This window comes from Natator depressus, chromosome 1 (genome assembly GCF_965152275.1).
Source record: "Natator depressus isolate rNatDep1 chromosome 1, rNatDep2.hap1, whole genome shotgun sequence".
Lineage (NCBI taxonomy): Eukaryota > Metazoa > Chordata > Testudines > Cheloniidae > Natator > Natator depressus.
Window position 1 is genome coordinate 219,120,159 of NC_134234.1, and position 21,713 is coordinate 219,141,871.

The following is a 21,713-nucleotide window of genomic DNA, read 5'->3' on the forward strand; positions in this document are numbered from 1 at the left end:
AGTGTGAGGGGCAGTGTCTTCTGCCTCATGTTCTTGAGTTCTACAACTAAAAGTTCCTTTACTGTACCCCTCTCTGTTCCCTCACCACACCATACCCCACTCAAAGTGGTTGCCCTTGGCCAGTGAGGATCCAAGGTTCAGAGGTGCATCTGTGTGAGTTCACCTCCCACCCGGGGAAAAAGGCACCTTGCTTGCTCCACCATCTGAGCACTTGCTCTGGCTGGCTGCCCTGCCAGCCACTGCTCCTCATCGCCTGGCCACTCTGCCAGCTGCTGCTCCTCTCCGCTGGTGCCCTGCCAGCCACTGTTCCTCTCCGCTGGCCACCTCACCAGCCACTGTTCCACTCGGCAGTCACCTTCTGCCACCTGCCTCTCTGTGGTGACCTCTACAGGTCAGTTCTTGAGAGTCCACTCAGCTCTTAGGGTACGTCTACACTGGCAAAGTTACAGCGCTGGCAGTTACAGCACTGCTCAGAGAGCGCTGAAGGAAAATCGCTGTTGTGTGCTCACACTGACAGCTGCCTGCACAATAGTGTGTTCACACTTGCGGCACTTGCAGCACTATTCGGAGTGGTGCACTCTGGGCAGCAATCCCACAGAGCACCTCTTCCTCTTCTGCCGCTAAGACTTGTGGGAAGGAGGAGGGGGTCACGGGGCATCCTGGGTCCAGTCCCAATGCTCAATGCATTGCTTTGCATCCCAGCAGTCCCCGTGCTTCTGTCCGCATTTGGTGCCATCTTTCAACGATTTGTGTACTGCACGCCCTGCCTCTTTCGGGCTGCAGGAATGGATCCCAAACCATTGACAAGTAAGCTTAGGGTGACTAGATGTCCTGATTTTATAGGGACAGTCCCGATTGTGGGGTCTTTTTCTTATATAGGCTCCTATTACTCCCCGCCCCCATCCCGATTTTTCACATTTGCTGTCTGGTCACCCTAAGTATGCTGCTTGCTCTGACCAGCACATCATGAGTGGCAGTGGAGTTATTCCTTCAACTACACAGGCAAGAGGAGTGCAACATTGATCTCTCCACGCGTAGTATCTACGACATGAGATTGCTTGTGGCATTCACCGAGGTGCTGACCACAGTGGAACACCACTTTTGGGCTCAGGAAACAAGCACTGGGTGGTGGGAGCACATCGTCATGCACATCTGGGATGACAAGCAGTGGCTGCCGAACTTTTGGATGAAGAAAGCCACATTCAAGGGACTGTGATGAGCTCGCCCCCACCCTGCGGCGCAAGGACATCAGAATGAGAGCTGCCCTGTCACTGGAGAAGCGCATGGCGATTGCACTGTGGAAGCTGGCTAGTCCAGACTGCTACCCATCGGTCTCTAACGAGTTCGGAGTGGGAAAGTCAACTGTTGCAGTCATGTTGATGGAAGTGTGCTGGGCCATTAATCACATCCTATTCTGAAAGACTGGGACCCTGGGCAACGTGCATGACATTGTGGATGGCTTTGCACAAATGGGCTTCCCTATCTGTGGAGGGGTGATAGATGGCACGCATATTCCAATGCTGGCACCAGACAACCTAGCTACCGAGTACATTAATCACAAGTGGTATTTCTCAATGGTTCTCCAGGTGCTTGTGGATCACCGTGGGCATTTCACAGACATTAACACAGGCTGGTCTGGAAAGGTGCATGACAAATGCATCTTTCAGAACACTGGCCTGTTCAAGAAGCTGCAAGCAGGGTCTTTCTTCCCAGACCAGAAGATCACTGTAGGGGAAGTTGAAATACCCATTGTGCTCCTGGAAGACCCCACCTAACTCTTAATGCTGTGGCTCATGAAGCCATACACGGGCAACTTGACAGCAGCAAGGAGCGGTTCAACAACAGGCTGAGCAAGTGCAGAATGACTGTGGAGTGTGCATTTGGCCGTGGCAATGCTTTAACATTGCTAGTGAAGACATACCCTCATTCAGACCCTGCTTATACATGTGTACTACTCCACTCCACTCCTGTGGACATTCATACAGCCATAGAGCTATATGTGTAGAGGCACCAGCTCTTTCAGTGCTGTCTAGCTGGGATCCTCTTGTGCTCTGTGGATACAGTGTAGCCACAGTGCCATCAGGCCCTTAGATCCATAGCTAGGCAGGTGGTGAACTGAGACTATTGCTTATTGGGCCTGACCCTAAGTTGACTGAAGTCAATGGAAAAACTCTATTGTGCTCATTCTACTGCTAATTCTTCCTCTTCCATTAACCAAGGGTGCCAATTAGGTAGGGAGGGAGGCCCTCCCCGACTTTCATACAAGAGGTGTGCTCCCAGGCCAAGCTCTGAACTGCTCAGCATTAGTGTGGAATGTGAGTTCTGCAGAGAGGTGCTTCTCCCAGCTTGTGTTCCTGGGGCAGGCAGTGAGTGTTTTGTTTACAAACAGAGGCAGGGTGATTGAGATAATAAAAGGCAGGTAATTAAATTAAGGATCTGGAAGTCATTAGATGAACCTGTAAAACACGAATCCCTCTTCAGGGGGATCTGAAGAGAGAATGCAGGGGACTCAGAAGAAATACAGCAAAGCCTTCTTCTGAGCCAACGTTACATTCAGAAAAAAGGAAGATATGAGGGGCATAAGTGAACAGAAGGGGACAAACCCAGGGAAGGGATAGCAGTGGTATCGAGAAGTTCCCACTCTACCTCTGGTACTTATGTAGCCCCATCGCCGTAGTACCTGAGCGGCTCACATCACAGCCCCTCGGTGAGGTAGAATGGTGCTGTTATCCCCATTGTACGGATGGGGCACTGAGGCACAGAGAGACTAACAGAAAGATTTTCAAAGGTATTTAGGCACCTAGTGGGATTTTCAAAAGTGCCTACAAGGTTAGGTGCTTTGTAAACCGCACTAGAAGCCGAGCTGCATCTTTGGATGCCTAAAAACCTTTGAAACTCTGTCCCTAAGGCACTGACCTGAGGTCATACATGAAGTCCATAGGGGGCGGAGGGGGAAGTAGACTCAGGTCTCTCAGGGCTAGCTCCCTATTCACTGGACTTTCTCTCTGCTGCATGCTGCAAAAAAGAGGCCTCTTATGGATGGGGGCAAAACCAAGAAGGCCAGTTCTCTGAGACTCCAGCAATTGGTCCCAGATGATTGGGAACGATGTTCTGGTTAATAGTGTCAAAAGCAGCACAGAGGTCAGGAAGGATGAAGAAAGAAAGAGAACAAGAGTCAGATGAGAGTCTGGCCTGTTCAGGAAGCTGCAAGCCGGGACTTTTTTCCCAGACCAGAAGATCACCATAGGGGAAGTCGAAATGCCCATTGTGATCCTGGGAGACCCCACTTACCCTTTAATGCTGTGGCTCATGAAACCCTACACATGGAGCCTTGACAGCAGCAAGGAGTGGTTCAACAGGCTGAGCCAGTGCAGAATGACTGTGGAGTGTGCTTTAAAGGGCCACTGGCGCTCTCTGTATGGGAAACTGGACCTGGCCGATAACAGCATCCCGGCAGTTATATCCGCGTGCTGTACACTCCAAAACACTTGTGAAGGGAAGGGTGAATGATTCACTCAGGCATGGAACTCGGAGGTTCAACAGCTGGAGGCTGAATTTGAACAGCCAAAGAGCAGGGCTATTAGAGGGGCCCAGCGCAGGGCTGCAAAGATTAGGGATGCCTTGAGGGAGCATGACATAGGACAAAATAATCAGGCTATCAGCCCATGAAAATTAGCAAGTCTTCAAGTGTAGATGGTTATGGAGTTGGTTTGGGTAAATTTCTGAATATCAAGGTTCTCCATGGAAGTTCCTGATGGTAAGTCATTTTTTCTCCCTAGCAACCCTCCTTGAAGCCTCTATGATAGGATCATAACAGTGATTCTGGGGAGGAAAACAAACAAACAAAAAATGCAGACAGCAGGAAATGTTACCACCAATATCACTCTTAAATGCACATAATCATCACGTAAGACCTTATGAATTGTCTCACCTTGAAACATTCATTCAGACCAGTTCAGATTCAGTTTAGAAAGATCAACAAGAAACAAAATTGTATTAATATACCATAACACAGACCATGCTGAAACTTGAAGGCCTTCTCCTCACCTTCAATGTGAAAGAAGGTGTTGACTGAGAAATCTGTCCATTTGCCATTATTATTTCAAGTCCCTGAGAAATTTAATTTTGGCCATGAATGTATTTGCTAAATTACGATTTTTTCTATAACCCCCAAAGAAGCCTGTCTCTTAAACAGGAGGAGAGGTACGAAGGGAAATGTGGCTGGGGAAAAATGAGCCATTATCAGTCTCTGCAAGTTGGATCCATAGTCTAAATATTTATTGGCATTTCAAAACATACAAATTTGTTCAAATTAACATAAAATACATTGATGTTTTACTGTAAGAATATTTAGCTCTTATACAGTGTTTTTTGTCTGTGGTATTTAGTATTTTTCATCAATGGTTCTCAAAGCACTTTAGAAAGGTAAAAAGTCAATATTATCCACATTGACTATATGGGGAAATTGAGGCACAGGGAGGTTAAGTGGCTTGCCCAAAGACACACAAAGAATCAGCCACAGAGTCAAGAACAAAAGGCAGGTCTTCTGATTTGCAGCCCTATGCTCCACTCCCAAGATCACGGCTGCTGCAGTAATGGAATTCTATCCCATGTGTCCATTTACTATCGTCCATTTCTGGCTATATATTATGGTGATCATTTTTGCCTACACTTTCATTTCTCCCAGTGTTATGCATTTTTCTTCCTTGCTTTCTAATGGCAGAACCTCTTATTTTTATCTTTCTTCATATTTGGAAACTGATATAGGAAATCTCTTTCCATTGCAGTCTCTCCTCTGTCACATTAGTTTCACATTGTTAAATCTTATCCTGGACAGTTCTGAAAAATATTCAATTTTACCATCTTTTAAATTTTGGGGTCACTTATTCTAAAGAGTTCTTATTTGCATTTCAATCACTACTCTTTGGGTTTCCACTGTGTTTTGTGACTCCCAGACCCAGATCCTCAGCTGGTGTAAATTGTCTTAGCTCCAATGGCAATTTGGCAAGGGCAAATTCACACCAGATGAGGATCTGCCCCTCTGTTTTTATTTACAGTTTGTAGTAACTAGTCTTATCCATTATAGAAGAATACACCAGTTCAACTAAGTTTATTTAAAATCAACCCCGTTAAACTAGTGCAAACCCCTAATACAGATGCACTTAATCTGGTTGAGTTTTTAGTTACATCAATTTAGCTTGTATTAGTAAATGATTGATTTAAGATGTAAGCAAGGATTAAATTGGTGTAACTGCACCTACATTAGGAGTTTGCATTGGTTTAACTAAATCAATTTAGTTAAACATGAATTCATCTAGTATAGACAAGGTCTAAGTCTGCATTGGGGAAGGATCTGTCGATGTTTTGCATATTTCATCATGCTAAAGTAGTCTGCTAAAGTAATCCTCCTATGCCAGGATCTATGAAAATCTAGTTCATTGTGATTTTTTATTTATACTTCCCAGTGAGCGCTATAACACTTTCTTGGGATTTTGTGTTGACTAATGAGCACTAATCATTTTTGGAGGAAGCTTGATGGACCTGGGAGCAATGCTACATAGGAGTGGATTTTTTTTTTTTTTAAATCTTTCAGAACTTTGCAGTAAAGGCAGTGTATACTGCTCTGGTTGACATGGTGTCAAAGTCTGAGAGGTCTTTTTCCTGTGTTGGTAAGAAGAAAGAATCCTTCTAGTTTTACTAATCTGAGAGTTTGTCTATACTTGAAACTAGTTCACAAAAGCCAGATGAATAATGGGATGACAGGAAAGGAATTATGGTAATTTTTTAGTTTGACCCCCCCCATCCCAGAATTCCAGTGCCTTCCAGTACTGATCCCACAATGTGTGAGAAAAATCCCAGAATGCACAAAGCATAGTGGCAGAACATTGCACCATGGGACTTCTGCCAAGAATGTCATGCACTTGTTTCAAAAAAAGCACAACGCTGTGTGGATGCAATAATTCAAAAGTGAAGTAGCTAAATACAGAGCAGTGTAAACACCATTTTCAGAATAGCTATCCCTTGATTAATTAAAGCCCAAAAACTTCATCTGAAATAACTTAAAAGTGTAAACAAGCTGTAAGAGTCTGCTTTCTCTGGGGAGGGAGAGATCAGAAGAAGAGAACATGCCCTAGACGTGCCCCTGGAGCAAATAGTGGCACATAGCCACCTCATCTTTGCTTTCACTCTGTGCATCATTCTCCTCTTGGATGAGTAGTAAGATATGGGTCTAGTTGTTCAATTGCTGAGAGGCTGTTGCTGCTGTTGCTATTTTAATGCTGGAGTTCTGAACCACAGCACTATGACACCAGTAACGAGCCCACAAGCATAAAGGTCTCAACCCTAGCTTCCAGCAACCTACTGTAGTCACTCTTTGCAGTAACAACCCCTTCCAGAGACCCCCTAATCCATCTCCCCAATTTTTTAACTACCAGATACTTAGACTTTTCTCCTCTGGGTCATCACCCATGAAGGAGTGAAACCTGCCCCAACTATCAGTTCACTTGGGCACACACACTCTATAGTGTACCCAGTGCAGACCTGCTTGGGGTAAAAACAAACACAAGGTTTATTTAATAGAAAAATCATAGTGTCAAAGATTAAATAGGAAGGAAAAGCAAACATACAAATTATGCAGAAAATAAGAAAAGACAATCTCAGGCTTTACACTTCTATCCTAGAAGGGATCCAGTGTTTCAGGGACAGCACCCCTCTTAGATGCTGGCCCTCAGTTTCTGGATCAGTTGCTGTAAAAGCTACGTAGAGGTTAAGTAGAATCTAGAAGTCACTGTTGTAGATTTTTAAGAATCAAGTCTGTGTACTTTTTCAGTTGTCTTAACACTTCTTGTCCTCTTCACTTAAGGATTCAATTTAAATGCCTTCATTGGTCAGCTTCGGGAGTGAAGTCAACTTCCAGTTCTTTTTCAATGGATAGCTCTCTGACTGATCCAAATGTAGCTTCTATTGCTGGACAAAGATCGATCTACTACTGTTGTAGCAGATGCCTGGATGGCATTCTTTAATGACCCAAGTGGTTTCAACAGTAGACTTACAAGAGAGAGAATGCCAATAGTCTTCTCTAAATGTAGTAGCAAAAGTAACCCACCAGCCTCACTACTTAGATCCACCCCATCTTGGTAGATGCTTTCCAAAGCCAGTAATAATGGCTGGAGTAATTTTAAGACAACAGCCAAGGATCGCTCATGAGAAAGCCAGAGGGTTTTCCCAGGTTGGACTAATCTGAACTTCAGTCCCAAGATATTCAGTCTTTTGGGACTCTTGCTGAAAAAAGAATATAATGAAGACATTACATTTATAGCTTTTTTAATGTATTTTGGAGAGTCTGCAGCTCGTACTAGCACTAGTTGGAGTAGATGGCCTCTGCAGTGTGTATAGGAGAGACTAGGGTTACACTTTTCTCTGAGTAAAGCTTGTGCTCCACCATGTCTTCCAGAGAAGTTTGCAGCTCCAACAAATGCACAAGCAGCCATCTGTTTGGGATCCCATTGACAAGCATTTAACTCTTCTAAGATGTGGGTTGTCACAGATGCAGCCAATCTGTCTTCTATAACTTGAACATCTAGAAATGCATCTACTGGCCTACCGCTGACATCAAGATAATGTACACAATGACTTAATACTTGATGACCATTTGCACTGGTGCATTCATCAGCCATGTATGCAAATTTTTTGGATGTGGGGAGAGAGTTCTTCACTTTTTCAACTGTTGAGTCTTTTACTGTTGCAACACATGCGTCTAGCCAGTCAGCTGAGTTTCTTCCAGAAAGATAGTGAGCATCTGCTGATCTTGTTTGGAACCAGTGTTCAACTTCAGGATGAACAAGTGACAATGCATTTAACATTGGCCTCCAGTTTGTAGTGTGTGGTATCTCTTGCTTAAATAGAAAGTATGATGCCACAGCCATGTTTGTTCACATGAACTGTGTTGTGTCTCCAACATTCTTAACAGCCTCATTTAACACACACCGGTGTTGTCCTTGGTCAGTGGAGACTCAGAGTTCAGAGGTGCTTTCACTTGAGTTCATCTCCCACGTTGGGGGCAAGAAGGCACCTTGCTCGTTCCTCCAGCTGCTCACTGTTCACTCTGGCCACTGTTGTTCGTTGGGCCACCATTCACTCCATCGCTCTGTTGCCAACGGCCCTGCGCCCTCACCTTCTGCTACCACCTGCCACTGTGACCTCTGCGAGTTGGCCTCTTGAGGTTCCACCCAGCTCTCAGTGATTTCAGCTGAGCTCTCAGTGGGGGAACCTCGGTGCTAGTGCAAACTGGGCCGTCTCTTCCACAGAAACACTGTCCCACAGCAGGTCTAAGCACTTAGACCTGATTATCAGTGATTTCAGCTGTAGTGATCACTTAACAAAACAAAGACTATCTATGGAGCCTAACCAGCTCTGTCTTTAAACAGTGGAGAGGGGCAGGTCTAATAGTACTTGTGACTCAGGCAGACCATCAAGCAAAACACCTGTAACCCAATCCCAGCCAAAATCTATCACTTGGGTAACACAGCCTGTTTGCTGGATACCTAGGTAGATTAGGTGTGAATGTACATACAATCTGGTCCTGAAGCCTTTCTCCCAAGCCCATCACTAGCTGTCAGGGACAGCTCATTTAGCCTTTGCTTACAAATCATAATTTGAAATTATTAGGTTGGCCAACATCACCAAAATGAATGCACTGACATGGTCATTAAAAACAACAGCTGTTTAAGGAAGCTAGTCTATGTTCATACTTTTCAAATCTATTCTACTTTTTCAGATACATGTATTTTATCATACACTGTATATGCTTTTAAAGTGTGTATTAATGTTTCAATTTCAATTCATATTTCCAAACAATCACTAAATTGGCAACACTGCATGTAACTAGTTCACAAAACTAGGGTTGGGGAAATTCAGGGGGGGTAGGGAAATCCCTTTTGCAGGCAGGGAAAGGCAGAGGAGCAGGGATAAGAGCACAAGGAGGGCGCACAAAGGTGGCATAGCGTTGTGCAGAGATGGCTAGGCAGAGAGGCAGGTGCAGGGGAGGGAAGGGTAGAGGAGAGGCAGAGAGAGAGGCAAGGCAGGGATAGTGGGAGGGGACTGGCCAGAGGGCAGGGTAGGTACAAGAGGGGCAGGGCTAGAGGGTAGGGAGAGGGGCAGGGCAGTCAGAGGAATGGAAAAGGGGGCTGGGCTGGGCAGCCTGGGGGAGGTGCACGGAACTGCTCTACAGAAACCCGGATTTAAGGAGTGGCACTTTTGAAAGTCTCTTTGCTGCGTCCCGTTCCGTCCGCCAAGCCCCGCAGCAGCTGTCCAGTGCCCCAGACCCTCCAGCAAGATGCCAGTGAAAGGGGGCACCAAGTGCATCAAGTACCTGCTCTTCGGCTTCAACTTCATTTTCTGGGTAAGAGCCCAGCGCGCCCCCACCCCTGGGGCAGGAACCCGGCCGGGTGCGGCTCGGGAGGGAAGGATGGTGCCGTGAACCCATGCTCCCCCCAGAGCGGGCAGTCAGTGCCCCCAGCGGTGGGTCCCCCTAGAGGAAGAGGAGAGTCGGTCTCTTCCCCGCCCGCGGGGGATTCCGGCTTTTCCCTGCCGGGGCCGGCTAGCCAAGCGGTGCCGGCGCTTCCCGGGTCGAGGGGCCGCTGCTCTCTGGGCAGGGCGCCCCAGCGGGCGGCGTCCGGGCTCGGCCCCGCGGCGAGCGTTCGGGTGGCAGCTCTGTGCAGGCTGCGCCCAGCCTCGCCCGGGGAAGCCTCCGCTCCCTGCTGCTGACGGGAGGGAGGGGCACGTGGGAAGACTCCCTCCCGCCCGGACGCTCGGGCAAACCTGCTTCTCTCTTCCCCCGCCCCCCCGGGACAGGCCGCCTTGGTTGGGAGCGTCGCGCCTTGGCCGTGCCCCCGGGCGTGGGCGCCTCCTCCTTCGGGTGGCGGTGGAGAGGAGTCGCCTTCCAGAGCAGCTTCAGTTCGCGCTCTCAATTCCTCTCCCTTCCCGTTGGAGAGACCCTCTTTCTCCTGCGGCCCCCCCCCCCCCCAGTCTCACAGGGTGCGAGCACGGTCAGCCCCCAGTTTGTTTTCATTTGTAAACGGAGCCGAACTGCAGAAACTGGCGGGGCGGGGGGGGGGCATTAGATGTGCTCCAGTGGGAGAATGTATTGGGTCTTCAAGGGGTGTCTCGGGCTCCTGCTTTTCTCCTCCCCGACCCCACCCTTCCCTTGGTCGCCGCGGCGCCAATAATCCAGGGTGGGGCTGCAGGGTGGCAGCGCTCCCGGGAAGCAGCGAGTGGGGCAGCAGCCAGCCGCTGGCGGCCTGCCCACTTTAGTGTATAAACACACAACACTCAGGCGGCAGGCTCACCCAAGGCCTGCGGGACGTCAGACCGTCCAGTTTTAACATACCGTACCTGCCAGTCAGCTCCATTTAGCCACTTTTTCCCAAGCCTGGATTTGAGAAAAAGCCAGGTAGTGATTTAGATAGACATTTGCTAACTTTACATAATTGCATGAGTGGGGGAGGGAACCAAACTCCCAGAAAGTAATTGACCTTCTAGAACTTGAATTTTAAATGAGTGCCAGCAAACTGGTAGAACCCTAATCGAGAAGGAGGTGGGTGGGGATATGGCTGGAAATGGCCCACCTTGATTATCACTACAAAAGGTTTCCCCCCCCCCCGCCTGGTAATAGCTCACCTTACCTGATCACTCTGGTTACAGTGTGTATGGTAACACCCATTGTTTCATGTTCTCTGTGTATATAAAATCTCCCCACTGTATTTTCCACTGAATGCATCCGATGAAGTGAGCTGTAGCTCACGAAAGCTTATGCTCAAATAAATTTGTTCGTCTCTAAGGTGCGACAAGTACTCCTTTTCTTTTTGCGAATACAGACTAACATGGCTGCTACTCTGAAACTTATCCCATGCAGTGGATTTTAAAATTCCTTGCTATAGTGCAGACTATTGATGATCCATTTACCTTGGGAGACTTGTTTTCCATAGGCTAGTAGATTTGATTACAAGCAGAAAGTGATTTGTAATGTTGAACCAAGGCTTTAACCTTTCTTAATTGTATACTTTTAAAGAGACATCTTCAGTATCTGCTGAAGAAAATCCTAATCTAAGTATTGCTTTAGTTTGAAAATGTATGCTGTGTAAAATACACTGCATGTGTATCTCTGCCATGAGAGAGTTCTGTATGCAGATCAAAGCTGTCTTCTTTTTTTTTTTTTTGGCTACAATTATACATTGAAAACTTGCCTCTCACCTAGTATGTTTTATCAGCCTTGTTGCATATGAATATTATTGGTTTCCAGACTTCTCATCCCATTGTATAGCCTCAGTTCATTTTTTAAAATTGAATTTCACTTCAATTTCTACCCATGCTTCTACAGAAATGTAATAGAAGCATACCAGGTAGCCTGCTTTTTAACATCGGGGAGGGGAACCAGTGGCGTATATAAGTTCCCATGGTAACAGACACACACAATTAAGACACATTTGTTTCCTTTGAGTTTAAACCAGAGGTGAGCAAACTACGGCCCGTGGACCACATCTGGATCGCAGGGCCCTCCTGCCTGGCCCTTGAGCTCCTGGCCCGGGAGGCGAGCCCCTGACCCCTCCCCTGCTGTTCCCCCTCCCCGACAGCCTTCGCTCACTGTGCCACCCATAGGTGCTAACTCCGTGGGTGCTCTGGGGCTGGAGCACCCCCAGGGAAAAATCCCCCCCCCCCCAGCTCGCCTCTGCTTTGCCTCCTCCCCTGAGCGTGCCGCATTCCCGCTTTTCCCCCTAGCTCCCAGCGCTTGCTGCTGCGAAACAGCTGTTGCCCAGTGGCAAGCGCTGGGAGGGAGGGGGAGGAGCGGGAAGGCAGTGCACTCGGGTAAGAGGCGGGGCTGGGGCGGGGATTTGGGGAAGGAGTCCAATAGGGGCAGAGAGGTGATGGAGTTGGGGCGGGGACTCTGGGGAAGGGGTTGGAATGGGGGTGGGGTGGGGTGGAGTCAGGGTGTGGCCAGGGGCGGGGGTGGTCGAGCACCCACCGGCACCGGGAAAAGTTGACGCCTATGCTCTGGGCGGCAGCGCAGCTGCAGAGCCGCGGCCTGACCTGGTGCTCTGTGCTGTGCAGTGGGACGGGGTGTTGGATGGGGCAGGAGTCCCTGGGGGGCCGTCGGGGTGAGAAGCAGGGGGGAGTCGGATAGGGGGTGTGGGCCAGGCCATGCCTGGCTGTTTGAGGAGGCACAGCCTCCCCTAACCGGCCCTCCATACAAAAGTTTGCCCACCCCTGGTTTAAACTCATGCTGCTTGCTGGTGGAATCTTCACTTGAAGCTGGCAGCTTCTCTCTGGGACATACTTAACAGTGCATTCTCAGAGTGCCATGTGCCCAGGAAGTCCAAAGTTATTTTATGAGAGCAAGACAACAGAAATGAAAGCCAGGGAGCACTGCAAAGCGCTAGGGTAGACTGCAAAGCAATATCTCCGGAAACTATCATTTAGAAGCTGTGGCCTCTCAAAATTTTTATATCCGTTCCCTGTGGCTTCTATTTAAACAGTCAGAGAACATCTGTATTTTGGCTGTTTACACTGCTAAATACAAATCTTCTGTCTTGGCCTCTAGAACAAACATGAGTGCAACAAAGGGAAGGTAATAGACCCTGCTGTAGGTTCATTGTAAATGTCTGGGGAATAAGGTCAGATGTGACTCAAAGGGAATCAGATCTGGGTACAACTTCCTATATGTCTCTTTTCAAAAAGGAAAAGAAAAGATCCATTATTTAAAAAATAATCAAGTTTCAGCCAACACCCCACACCTCTTTCCTTCCTCCCCTCAAAAAGCTACGCTCAAAAATTCATGAAGTGTCTTTTTGATTCTTAAAGACATGCAGACTAGTAGTAATAGTGAAACCTGGAAAAGAGAACTCTGTGAGTAAATGCAGTACTAGAAGGGAAAAGACAACTGCATGTGTTCAGTAAAATACACCTCACTAGTAATCTGTTTATGTAGATGGCCTTGAATACAATCTCTGATTTTGTCAGGCACAAACTACAAATTCTAGCCCTATAACTAGCCAAATCAAAACACTTGATCGTTGGGAACATCTAGATTTATAATCTCCTGCAGAGAGAGAGAGAGAGTTTGAAAGTAATTGGATTCAGAGTCTCTGCATATCTCAACTGTAAAATGTGATTCCACATCTGATATTCACTAAACATTAACCTGGGTTTGGAGGATGGGAAGATGGGAACAAAATTTAATCTGGTAAACAAATTATGAATTCAAATTCTAGTATTTTACATAATGGTGTCTACCTGAAGTCTGGATTACCAGAATGCATGATTCTACATGAAGTTACTCTGTAAAACTACTCCTACGCTTCCACTAGCTCATAGTGCAGCGGGCTGCTATGCTCTGTGATTTGCATGCAATTTAAGGCATGTGTTTAAATCTATAAATGGTAGAAAGCACTTCTCTCTGGATGTGCTGCCACAGCAGGTGAGATCAGCGAAGGTGCTCAATTTAACAGCTCCTTAGTTTAACCATGAGGACTGGCAGGGTATTTACAGTGAAATGCCCTTAGCTAGGGAGCTCTTCCCCATTCTATGCTACAGCATAGCACCACTTTACTGACCCTTAGGATTAGCTTCTAGATCTACATTTTACCAGGCTTTGTAGAAGATAAAGAGTTAGGGTGGTGTCAGTGAATTGGGAATGGGGAAAGGAAAGAAAAGTATGTAGACTGTAAGCTCTTTAGCCTTGTCTTCACTAGGGGAAAAATCCGTATTCCTGTTACCTCATGTTAGCTAACATGAGGTAACTTCCCAGAGAAGACTAGGCCGTCTGTAGTTTTTAGATGTGTTAACTGGTAGCGGTAAACAGTAGGCTACTTCCACTTCCCCTCCCCTGTAGACAAGTTCAAAGAGTGTCCCTCCGTGTAGTTAATGAGGAACAGTTAATCTGAAGCAACTCCACAAGCCTTAACTAATAATCCTTAGCTCTTAAAAGAGGGTCCACTCATACAGGGCACAACTTGCGCAGGGGGGGATGCGTGGGTGCATGCTGGGGAAAGTGAGTGATCATTCTCAGCCACTGTAAATAACTTTATCTAATGAGGAGTCTTGAGTTAAATGTCAGTCAATTTCATATCATCTACCTTAGAATTGGACTGAGGTACCCTTGCCTTAAAGCTGTTTTAAAGACTGTTTTTAAACACAGGTGTACAGGCGCATTGTGACCCAGGCTGAGGACTATGAATCCCTAGGAAATCTGCACATGAGAGATCAAGCTCATAAAGACTGTACTAGAATCAGTTTGGCTAGCTACTGAAAATGGTAGTTAAGCAGATGCCTCTTAATTTCTTTCCCCCGCCTCCCCCCACAACGTCAAGGATGACTGTGCCACTTAATTAAGCTTATTCACCTAATTATAGGGTGTGGTTTCATTCTGGCACTTTCCCTCTTTGAATATTGAACTTTCAAGGGTTTCCCCACCCAATCTGAAAGATATGAAGAGGATGGTGATTCAACCATGCTCTCCTTTTTTTCCCTCCAGGTGAGGGAATTTCCTGAGAGGCTCACAGCTCTTACTGCCATTATTTTGGTGTTTACATTAGGCTTGTAAATTGGTTTTAAACTGTACCTTTAGTTAAACTGGTGCAACTCTGAATGTAGATAATAAGGCCTTATAGATTCCTGTTCTTCAGCAGTGTAGTGGGGTGTGTGGCCTTAACCACACTTATGAGTGGCTCCTTAAAAATACTTAGCTTACATAGCCAAATGTTTGTCTTGAAATTCTATAACTGGGCTTGGGTAATTCCACGGGTGCATAGTGACAGGCTACTTGGAATGGAGCTAGGGAGCAGCCTGTGGCCCAGGCACTGGTGTTGGAAGGACCTGGGAGCAGACCAGTTGGAGCCACCAATTCTCTTAAGTGTGATGGGGGAGCCAGGGAGCACAGCAGCTGGAATTGGTGAGAGAGGAAAGAAGTTGGAGGAAAAGAAGTGAAGGGAGTGAGGGGGAGAGAGAGAACGCATAGTATGGGGGAGAGTTAAAAAGAGGGAACCGATGCTAAAAATAACTTGGGAGAGGGAGTACTATATTTGCAACAATCACCACCTTCTGATGTATGGCACTTCCAGAAATCAGAAAAGCTGACATGTTTTGACTAGGCTAAACTCCTCCATCGGGGTTTGAAGTCAGTTGGACTTGTGTTCCTAAACAACTTAAGTTGAGATTTTTCAGAAGCCCTTAGGGGCTCTTAAAATTTTTGTCCTGTATATAAAAAATGTTCACCATAAGTTTAATGTACTGAATGTCCAAATAACTTCATTGTTAACACTGAAGTAATGTTGTTTGGAAGAAGCAAAAATTTTATGCCACCAAGAGTTTTTAATGTTAGTTCCTGATGCTGATGCTAAGTTCACTTAGGCCTTGTCTACACTATCGTTTAAGTCAATGTAAGTTACGTCGCTCTCCTGTGGTTAATGGTAAGATTGGACTTTGGAGGCTTCTTCCTTTCTTCAGGGTATGTCTGATTCACTTTGTGACAGAGCACTTAGTTCATCTGTTTGTTGTACCATAGTGCGGTGGGTTGGACTTGATGACTTTTCAAGGTCCCTACCAGTCCTGCATTTCTATGATTGTATGAAAAACAGCCAGCCTCTTCAAAGTGTATTGACAAATTTAGAACAGACTTCCTTGAGCCAATGGTTCTCAACCAGGGGTCCAGGAGCCCCTAGGAAGCTGGGAGCAGGTTTTAGGGAGGTTACTAAAATAGACTAGAGAGCAGGGCCAGCGTTAGACTCCCTGGGGCTCAGGGCAGAAAGCCGAATCCAAGCTGCGTGGGGCTAACGCCAAAGTCCATGGGGGGGGGGGGGTTGGATAGAGGGCAGGGGAGTGGGGGGGGAGGGAGTGGTTGGGGTGTGTATGGATAGGGGTTGGGGCAGTCAGAGGGTGGGGTACAGGAGGCTTGGATGGGGCAGGGGTCCCGGGGAGCAAGTCAGGAATGGGGGTGGGGTTTGAATGGGGCGGCAGGGGGCAGTCAGGGGTGGCGAGCCCAGGGGTAGTCAGGGAGCAGAGGGTGGTAGATGGGGCGTCAGGGGGTGAGAAGTGGGGTGGTCGGATACGAGGTGGGGGCCGGGCCACGTCTGGCTGTTTGGGGAGACACAGCCTCCCCTAACCAGCCCTCCATACAATTTTGGAAACCTGATGTGGCCCTCTGGCCAAAAAGTTTGCCTGCCCCTGCCCTAACGCCAGCCCTGGCTTTTAATCTACTGGATATGCAGAAAAACACCTGTTGTGTCACCGGCGGGCCATGGAGGTTTTTATAGCACGTTGGTGGGGCCTCAGAAAGGAAAAGGCTGAGAACCCCTGCCTTAAGCCACTCAAATAAGTGGGGGAAAATTTATTTCTCACAGAGCAGAGGCATTTAGCAAAAAACAAACCAGCCCAAGCATTTTTGTAAAATATTTTCTCTCTGCCTTGTGTAATGGTCAAGGCTGTTGACTTAGTCATGGGCTGTAGAGCCTGAATCAAAATACTACTTGTGTTCAATTGAACGGATACGTTAACTTCCAGTGTACGTACTTGAATTCCATATAAAATGTTGTGGAAAATCAGGAACACAATTGCAGTATATTGCCCGGAGAAATCTGATGTGAAATTATCTATATTTAGATTTCTAGCAGTTTTAATTCTAATTTGCAATTTTAAATAAATGTAAAATCAGTAGACTGACTTCTGAATAGTAACTTGTGTAAAATGGCCACTAGTCTTGGCTTTGGTTCAAGAATTCCTGGTAATGTCACACCATTTTATTGCAGTAAATGCTGTTGCAGTACAGTAGGCATTGCATTAACTTTGCAAATAACACTCTTGAAACTAGACCTTGCTTAATGAGAAAGAAAACATCTTTTTTTCCAACCCATAAATTTTCAAAGCAAAGTAGGGTTAAACATGTTCGTAATAAACAGTTGCTCACTCTTTTATAATTGCCAGATATGCATTATGCATCTCAGAAGCTTGGAAAGTCATACTGCTGTGGATAGTGATGCCATTATTAAGGCTCAGGCTCAGTCTCAGTCCATTCAAAACCCTTATTTGATTTTCCTTATCCGTGATTTTCTTTTCTTGTCTACAGTGAGCCAGCAGTTTTAGTATGTTCAAAACCAGGAATGTTCCTAAATTGCTCACAATAATCTCAAAACTTCTTTCTACATGCTTTGCAGTATCATGTCTGGTCTTGGCTCAAGGCAGTATATAGGCATGCATATGTGGGAGTAGAGGTTGTTTTGGTTTCTGTACCAGTGGAAAGTTTGAGGTAAATGTTTTGGTAGTTTTCTTGTTTTGAAGGTGGGGAGGAGGGACCATACTGACTTACTCTACACTCACATTCTTAAGGTGGGGAGGGGAGGGCATGCTTTTGGATAGCCTTAAATGAGGAATGGTCATTTAGTGATGCCTGGAAAAAACAGACAAGTAGTAGCCAAAAATGATTATTGATACTCTTCCCCTCCCCTCCATCTTTCTCCTCCTAATTCTGCTACGTGCAGCACTATGATGCTCACAGCTGTGGAAATACTCTGGTTTTTACTGACTGCAATGCACTGCCACAGTCTCACTTCCTTTGCCTCCAGATTAATTTCCCAAATTTGATTTTAATCAAATATATATCACTAAATGGCATTCATTTCAAATTTTGGCAGCTCTAGGGCTTTGCACTCCAAAGTGCAGTGAGCTTTTAATAAGCTTTGAAAAGGGAGCCTAGGCGCATAGAGAATGACCACTTTCTAATGCCATCTGAATGACAGTGGAAGGGTCCCTCTCTCCCCTGATCCATTCCTCCCAAACCCACTTATCCAGAGACATACACACCTTTCATAGGCATTGGAAAGTACCCAGGAGTTCTCATGGACCTTCTGTTGGGCACTATACTCTGCCATTCATTGTAAATCACAAGGGTTCTGGCACACATCAGCCTAGTCTGCTCTCTCCTTCCCTTGTTGATTTGCCTAATTTAAGGTTTTAGTCCTTTATCTTCAAAAGCCCTGCACATGATTAATCCCAGCAAGTTTATTATTTGTATTACGGGAGCTCCATCAGAGGGTGGGGCCATGTTATGTTAATACCTCTACATACACATAGTAAGGGACAGTCCCTGCTCTGAAGAGCTTGCAGTCTAAATAGATGCCACAGACAAAGGGTGGGAGAGGAAACTGAGGCACAGAAAGGTTAAAGTGAGATGGTCCTTCATTTCAAGTCCATGACCCATGCGACAGCTATGTCCCTCTGGAACAGGGGTAATCAATAATTTTTTGTCACGGTCCAAATTTCTTGGTCAAGGTCCAGACTCCAGAGAAAATAATACAAAAATAATAACAATAATGATACATAAATAAAAACATTTTGCGGTCTGTTCAAAAGCATCTGGCAGTTTGGATTTGGCCCTTGGGCCGCCTGTTGACTACCCTTGCTCTGGAACAATGGAGCTTTCAACCCCTAGATGGAGATTTGCGCACACGAGGCTTGGTCTACACTTAAAGTAATACTGGTATGCTGCGTCAGTGAAGGATGTGCAATAACTGCACCTGTGACTGACCTAGCTATGCCGACAAATCCCCCAGTTTAAAGACAGCTGTGTTGGTGGAAGAGGGCTTCTGTCAACACAGCTAACATCATTCAGGGAGGTGGTGTTCCTACCTTGACAGACAACCCCCATCTGTTTGTGTAGGCTCTGTAGGGACGATAACTGTGCTGACATAGTTATGCTGGGGTAGGCTCTGTAGTGTAAACATAGTCTCAGACAGATTTTTCAGAAGCTGTTCCACAACTGTGGAACTCTGTTGTTTTGAAGAGATTGGAAGAACTAACTTATTTTGTCACCTGCAAATTGAAAAGTAAAATCCACTTCTGGGCCCTTGCCTTCACAGGGTACAATAACTTATAACACACTCTTGCTGATGATGGGGTGGAACAAAAGGTAGAGATTTACTCTTAGATTTCTTTCTTTTTCTTCGATAAGGTACTCAGATGCAATGTTGAGTGGAGCAATCCCTTATCCCTTTCATAAAATCTAACCTAGCCACTTTGTCAGCATATGTCAAGCTTTTAAACAGGAGTTACGACTTATAAAACTTTTAAATTAATTACACAGGTTTCTTCAGAGTTGGTAAGTTCTTTGAACCATAGCTCTAATAGATCTTATGCAGGCGGTGCCTATGGAGTGACAAGCTCCATAGTCTGCATGTGATTGAGGTAGTGGAGAGGTCAGTAATGGTCATCGTGGAGCTTGGTTCTGTAGCAGCAAATACAGAAGGCCCACAAGTAAATTCTGTATACCTTGCAAGCTCTAAGGAAGAAACTGCACTTAACTAACCCATCTAAACATCATCTGCCAACCTTGAGACCTTACTTTTAGGATATCTTTGAGCTTCTGGAACCGGAGTTGCCTCTGTCCAAAAGCTCACAGGCTCCACTGTATGTGTCTGTGTTTCTTGTACCAGCTGACCCTCACAACCTGTGCCTGCGAAGGTCATGCCCTTCTCAAGACCAGGAGATCCCTTCTGAACTTAAATCCTTCATTGGAGATCCAAGAGGCTCAAACTACTTCAGTGATTAACTCCAAAACTAATTGCCTGACCTCCTAACATAGTATACTTGTTCTTGCACAAGATAAATGAATAAAACTTGGAATAAGTAATTTTTTTTTTATACCCTGATATCTCCTTGTTCAATTAACATAACACTTTGCTAATGAGGCCTTTTACGTTTTTAAGGAAAGTTTCAAATACAAAGTGTTTTCAAGGAGAGGTGAAAACAGTTTGTATACCATCTCAGCTTTATAACTTTCATCTAACATTCAGCTCAGTCATAGAGCTATTCTTCCCCCCCCCCCCCCCGCCTTCCCCTTATCTTCCTCAAGATTGGTTATCCAGAATAATCTGTTCTGTCAAAACCCAGTTATCTAGTAACTCCACTCTGGAACATTATAGGTGTACATGGGTTTTCTACAGAAAAAATAACGCAGGTCTGGGACTCTGGTCCAAATAAGTTGAAAATCCAGAATGGCTATGCACGGTAAAGGAGCAAAAAAGCAGTGTCAAAATGGATTAGAGTAAAAACAGTAAATACCACGATAACCTTTGTGTGGACTATAGCGTGTGTGTGTAAAATTTTAAACAAAACAAAGAGTTTGTGGGAGCGGGGCCTTACAGGAATAATAAAGCGGTACTCAGCATTGGAAAGCTAACAGAACTGAGGTGAGCTCAGAGGAGGAATTTCCAAGACTGCGGTTACGCGGGGACGCTGATGCAGGAAGGAAGTGGAGGCTAGGAGAGTGTCAAGGTGCGTGCAACTGGGAGAAGAAAGGGCATGTTGTGGGCCACAGTAGGAGACAAGAATACATATACAGGAGCACAGCCTGGAAAGCAACAAAGGGGGGTTTACATTTGATACAGAAAATGACTGGAAGCCAGTGCAGGGATTAAGAAGAGGGGTGATGTAGTAAGAGTAACATGCAAGGAAAACAATTTAGCTGTAGTAAAATGGATTGAGGAGTAATGCAAGTTCTGGAGGACAAAGCTGCTGTTGTAAGAAGTGAAAGATGACTAGGGATGGATTTTGGAGGAAGCAATTGGATGCTTAGCAGCCTTAATACAAATGACAAAGAAGAGAACTCTTAAAAAGTCAAGTTCCTGCCATTACTAGTGCCCTCTTTAGGGATTAGAATTCTTTTTCAGCCATCAAGTTGGATATCAGTTTAACTCCTGTTTTTGTTTAGGCTTGACACAGTGTCTATGACAGGCCTGTTCCCATAACAGGATCTGTCCAAGTTTTGCAGGTACAGTGGATTTCAACTTAAGTTAATAGAAGAATTAAATATATTATGTTTAAAAAGTTAACTTTGGGTTTCTATACCGTCTCTAGATTTAACCTGTCAATTTTGGGAGGGTTAACAGTTGCATTGTTCTTGCCTTTAAAAAAAGAAAAGTCTTCTTTTCTCTCTCCTGTTGCTATACACAAAAACCCAAACAAAGGGGAAGTGACTGACTTTATACAGAGGAAACAGTGGAACTGATTGACAATGTGTTTTATGTGCACCAAGTAACAAGCTTAAATTATATGCTTATTGTTTAGGCTTAGTAACCTTGTGTTACAAATTCAGAATAGGAAATTGTGGTCGGAAAATGCTACAAACAAAAGATCTGTCTCCTTCATTTCTTAAGATACATCTTTTTGACCCCAACAAAATACCTCCCTGAATCTGCTTTTTATTTTTTGTTCTACAACACCGGTGGAGGGGGAGATCAACAGAATCATCAAGTATGTTCTAACTGTATAATTTTTCTTACTGGTGATCCATTTTACTTATAAATTGAGCCTCTTTTAATATGTAGTCATTGAGAGGTAATAAGCTTAGAGCTCTGTAATGCCATTTTTATGGTTGCTTTGAGTAGAACTGTGCTCCAAAGTAGAAAACATGCCATTTCATAAAATAGCTTGCATTATCACTGGTTTTCCTTCCAGTTGGAGTTTTACAGTGTTGTGGTAGCCAGACAAGTCATAAAAGCATCTTTTTGATTTGGGAAGAATGTGGTTCAAAAAACCAAACTCCCTTCTGTTTTTAAAAACTGGCCTTGGATTTGGTATAGGTCCGCTCTTTATAGCCTAAAACCAACAGTGTACAGCTTCCCTTTCCCAGGCAGAAAGCTAAAAATAGAGCCGAGCAGAAAAGTCTGTCT

General features: G+C 45.5%; 1 protein-coding gene across 1 annotated transcript in view; it reads left to right on the forward strand.

Annotated features, from left to right (window-relative positions):
- Positions 1-9,211: 9,211 nt before the first annotated feature.
- Positions 9,212-21,713, forward strand: part of CD9 (CD9 molecule) — a 31,491-nt gene continuing 18,989 nt past the window's right edge. Inside the window, exon 1 of the mRNA XM_074935862.1 lies at positions 9,212-9,400. Within this exon, the coding sequence (XP_074791963.1) occupies positions 9,335-9,400 (66 nt within the window). The 5' untranslated portion in view covers positions 9,212-9,334. The remainder of the gene's footprint in view (positions 9,401-21,713) is intronic.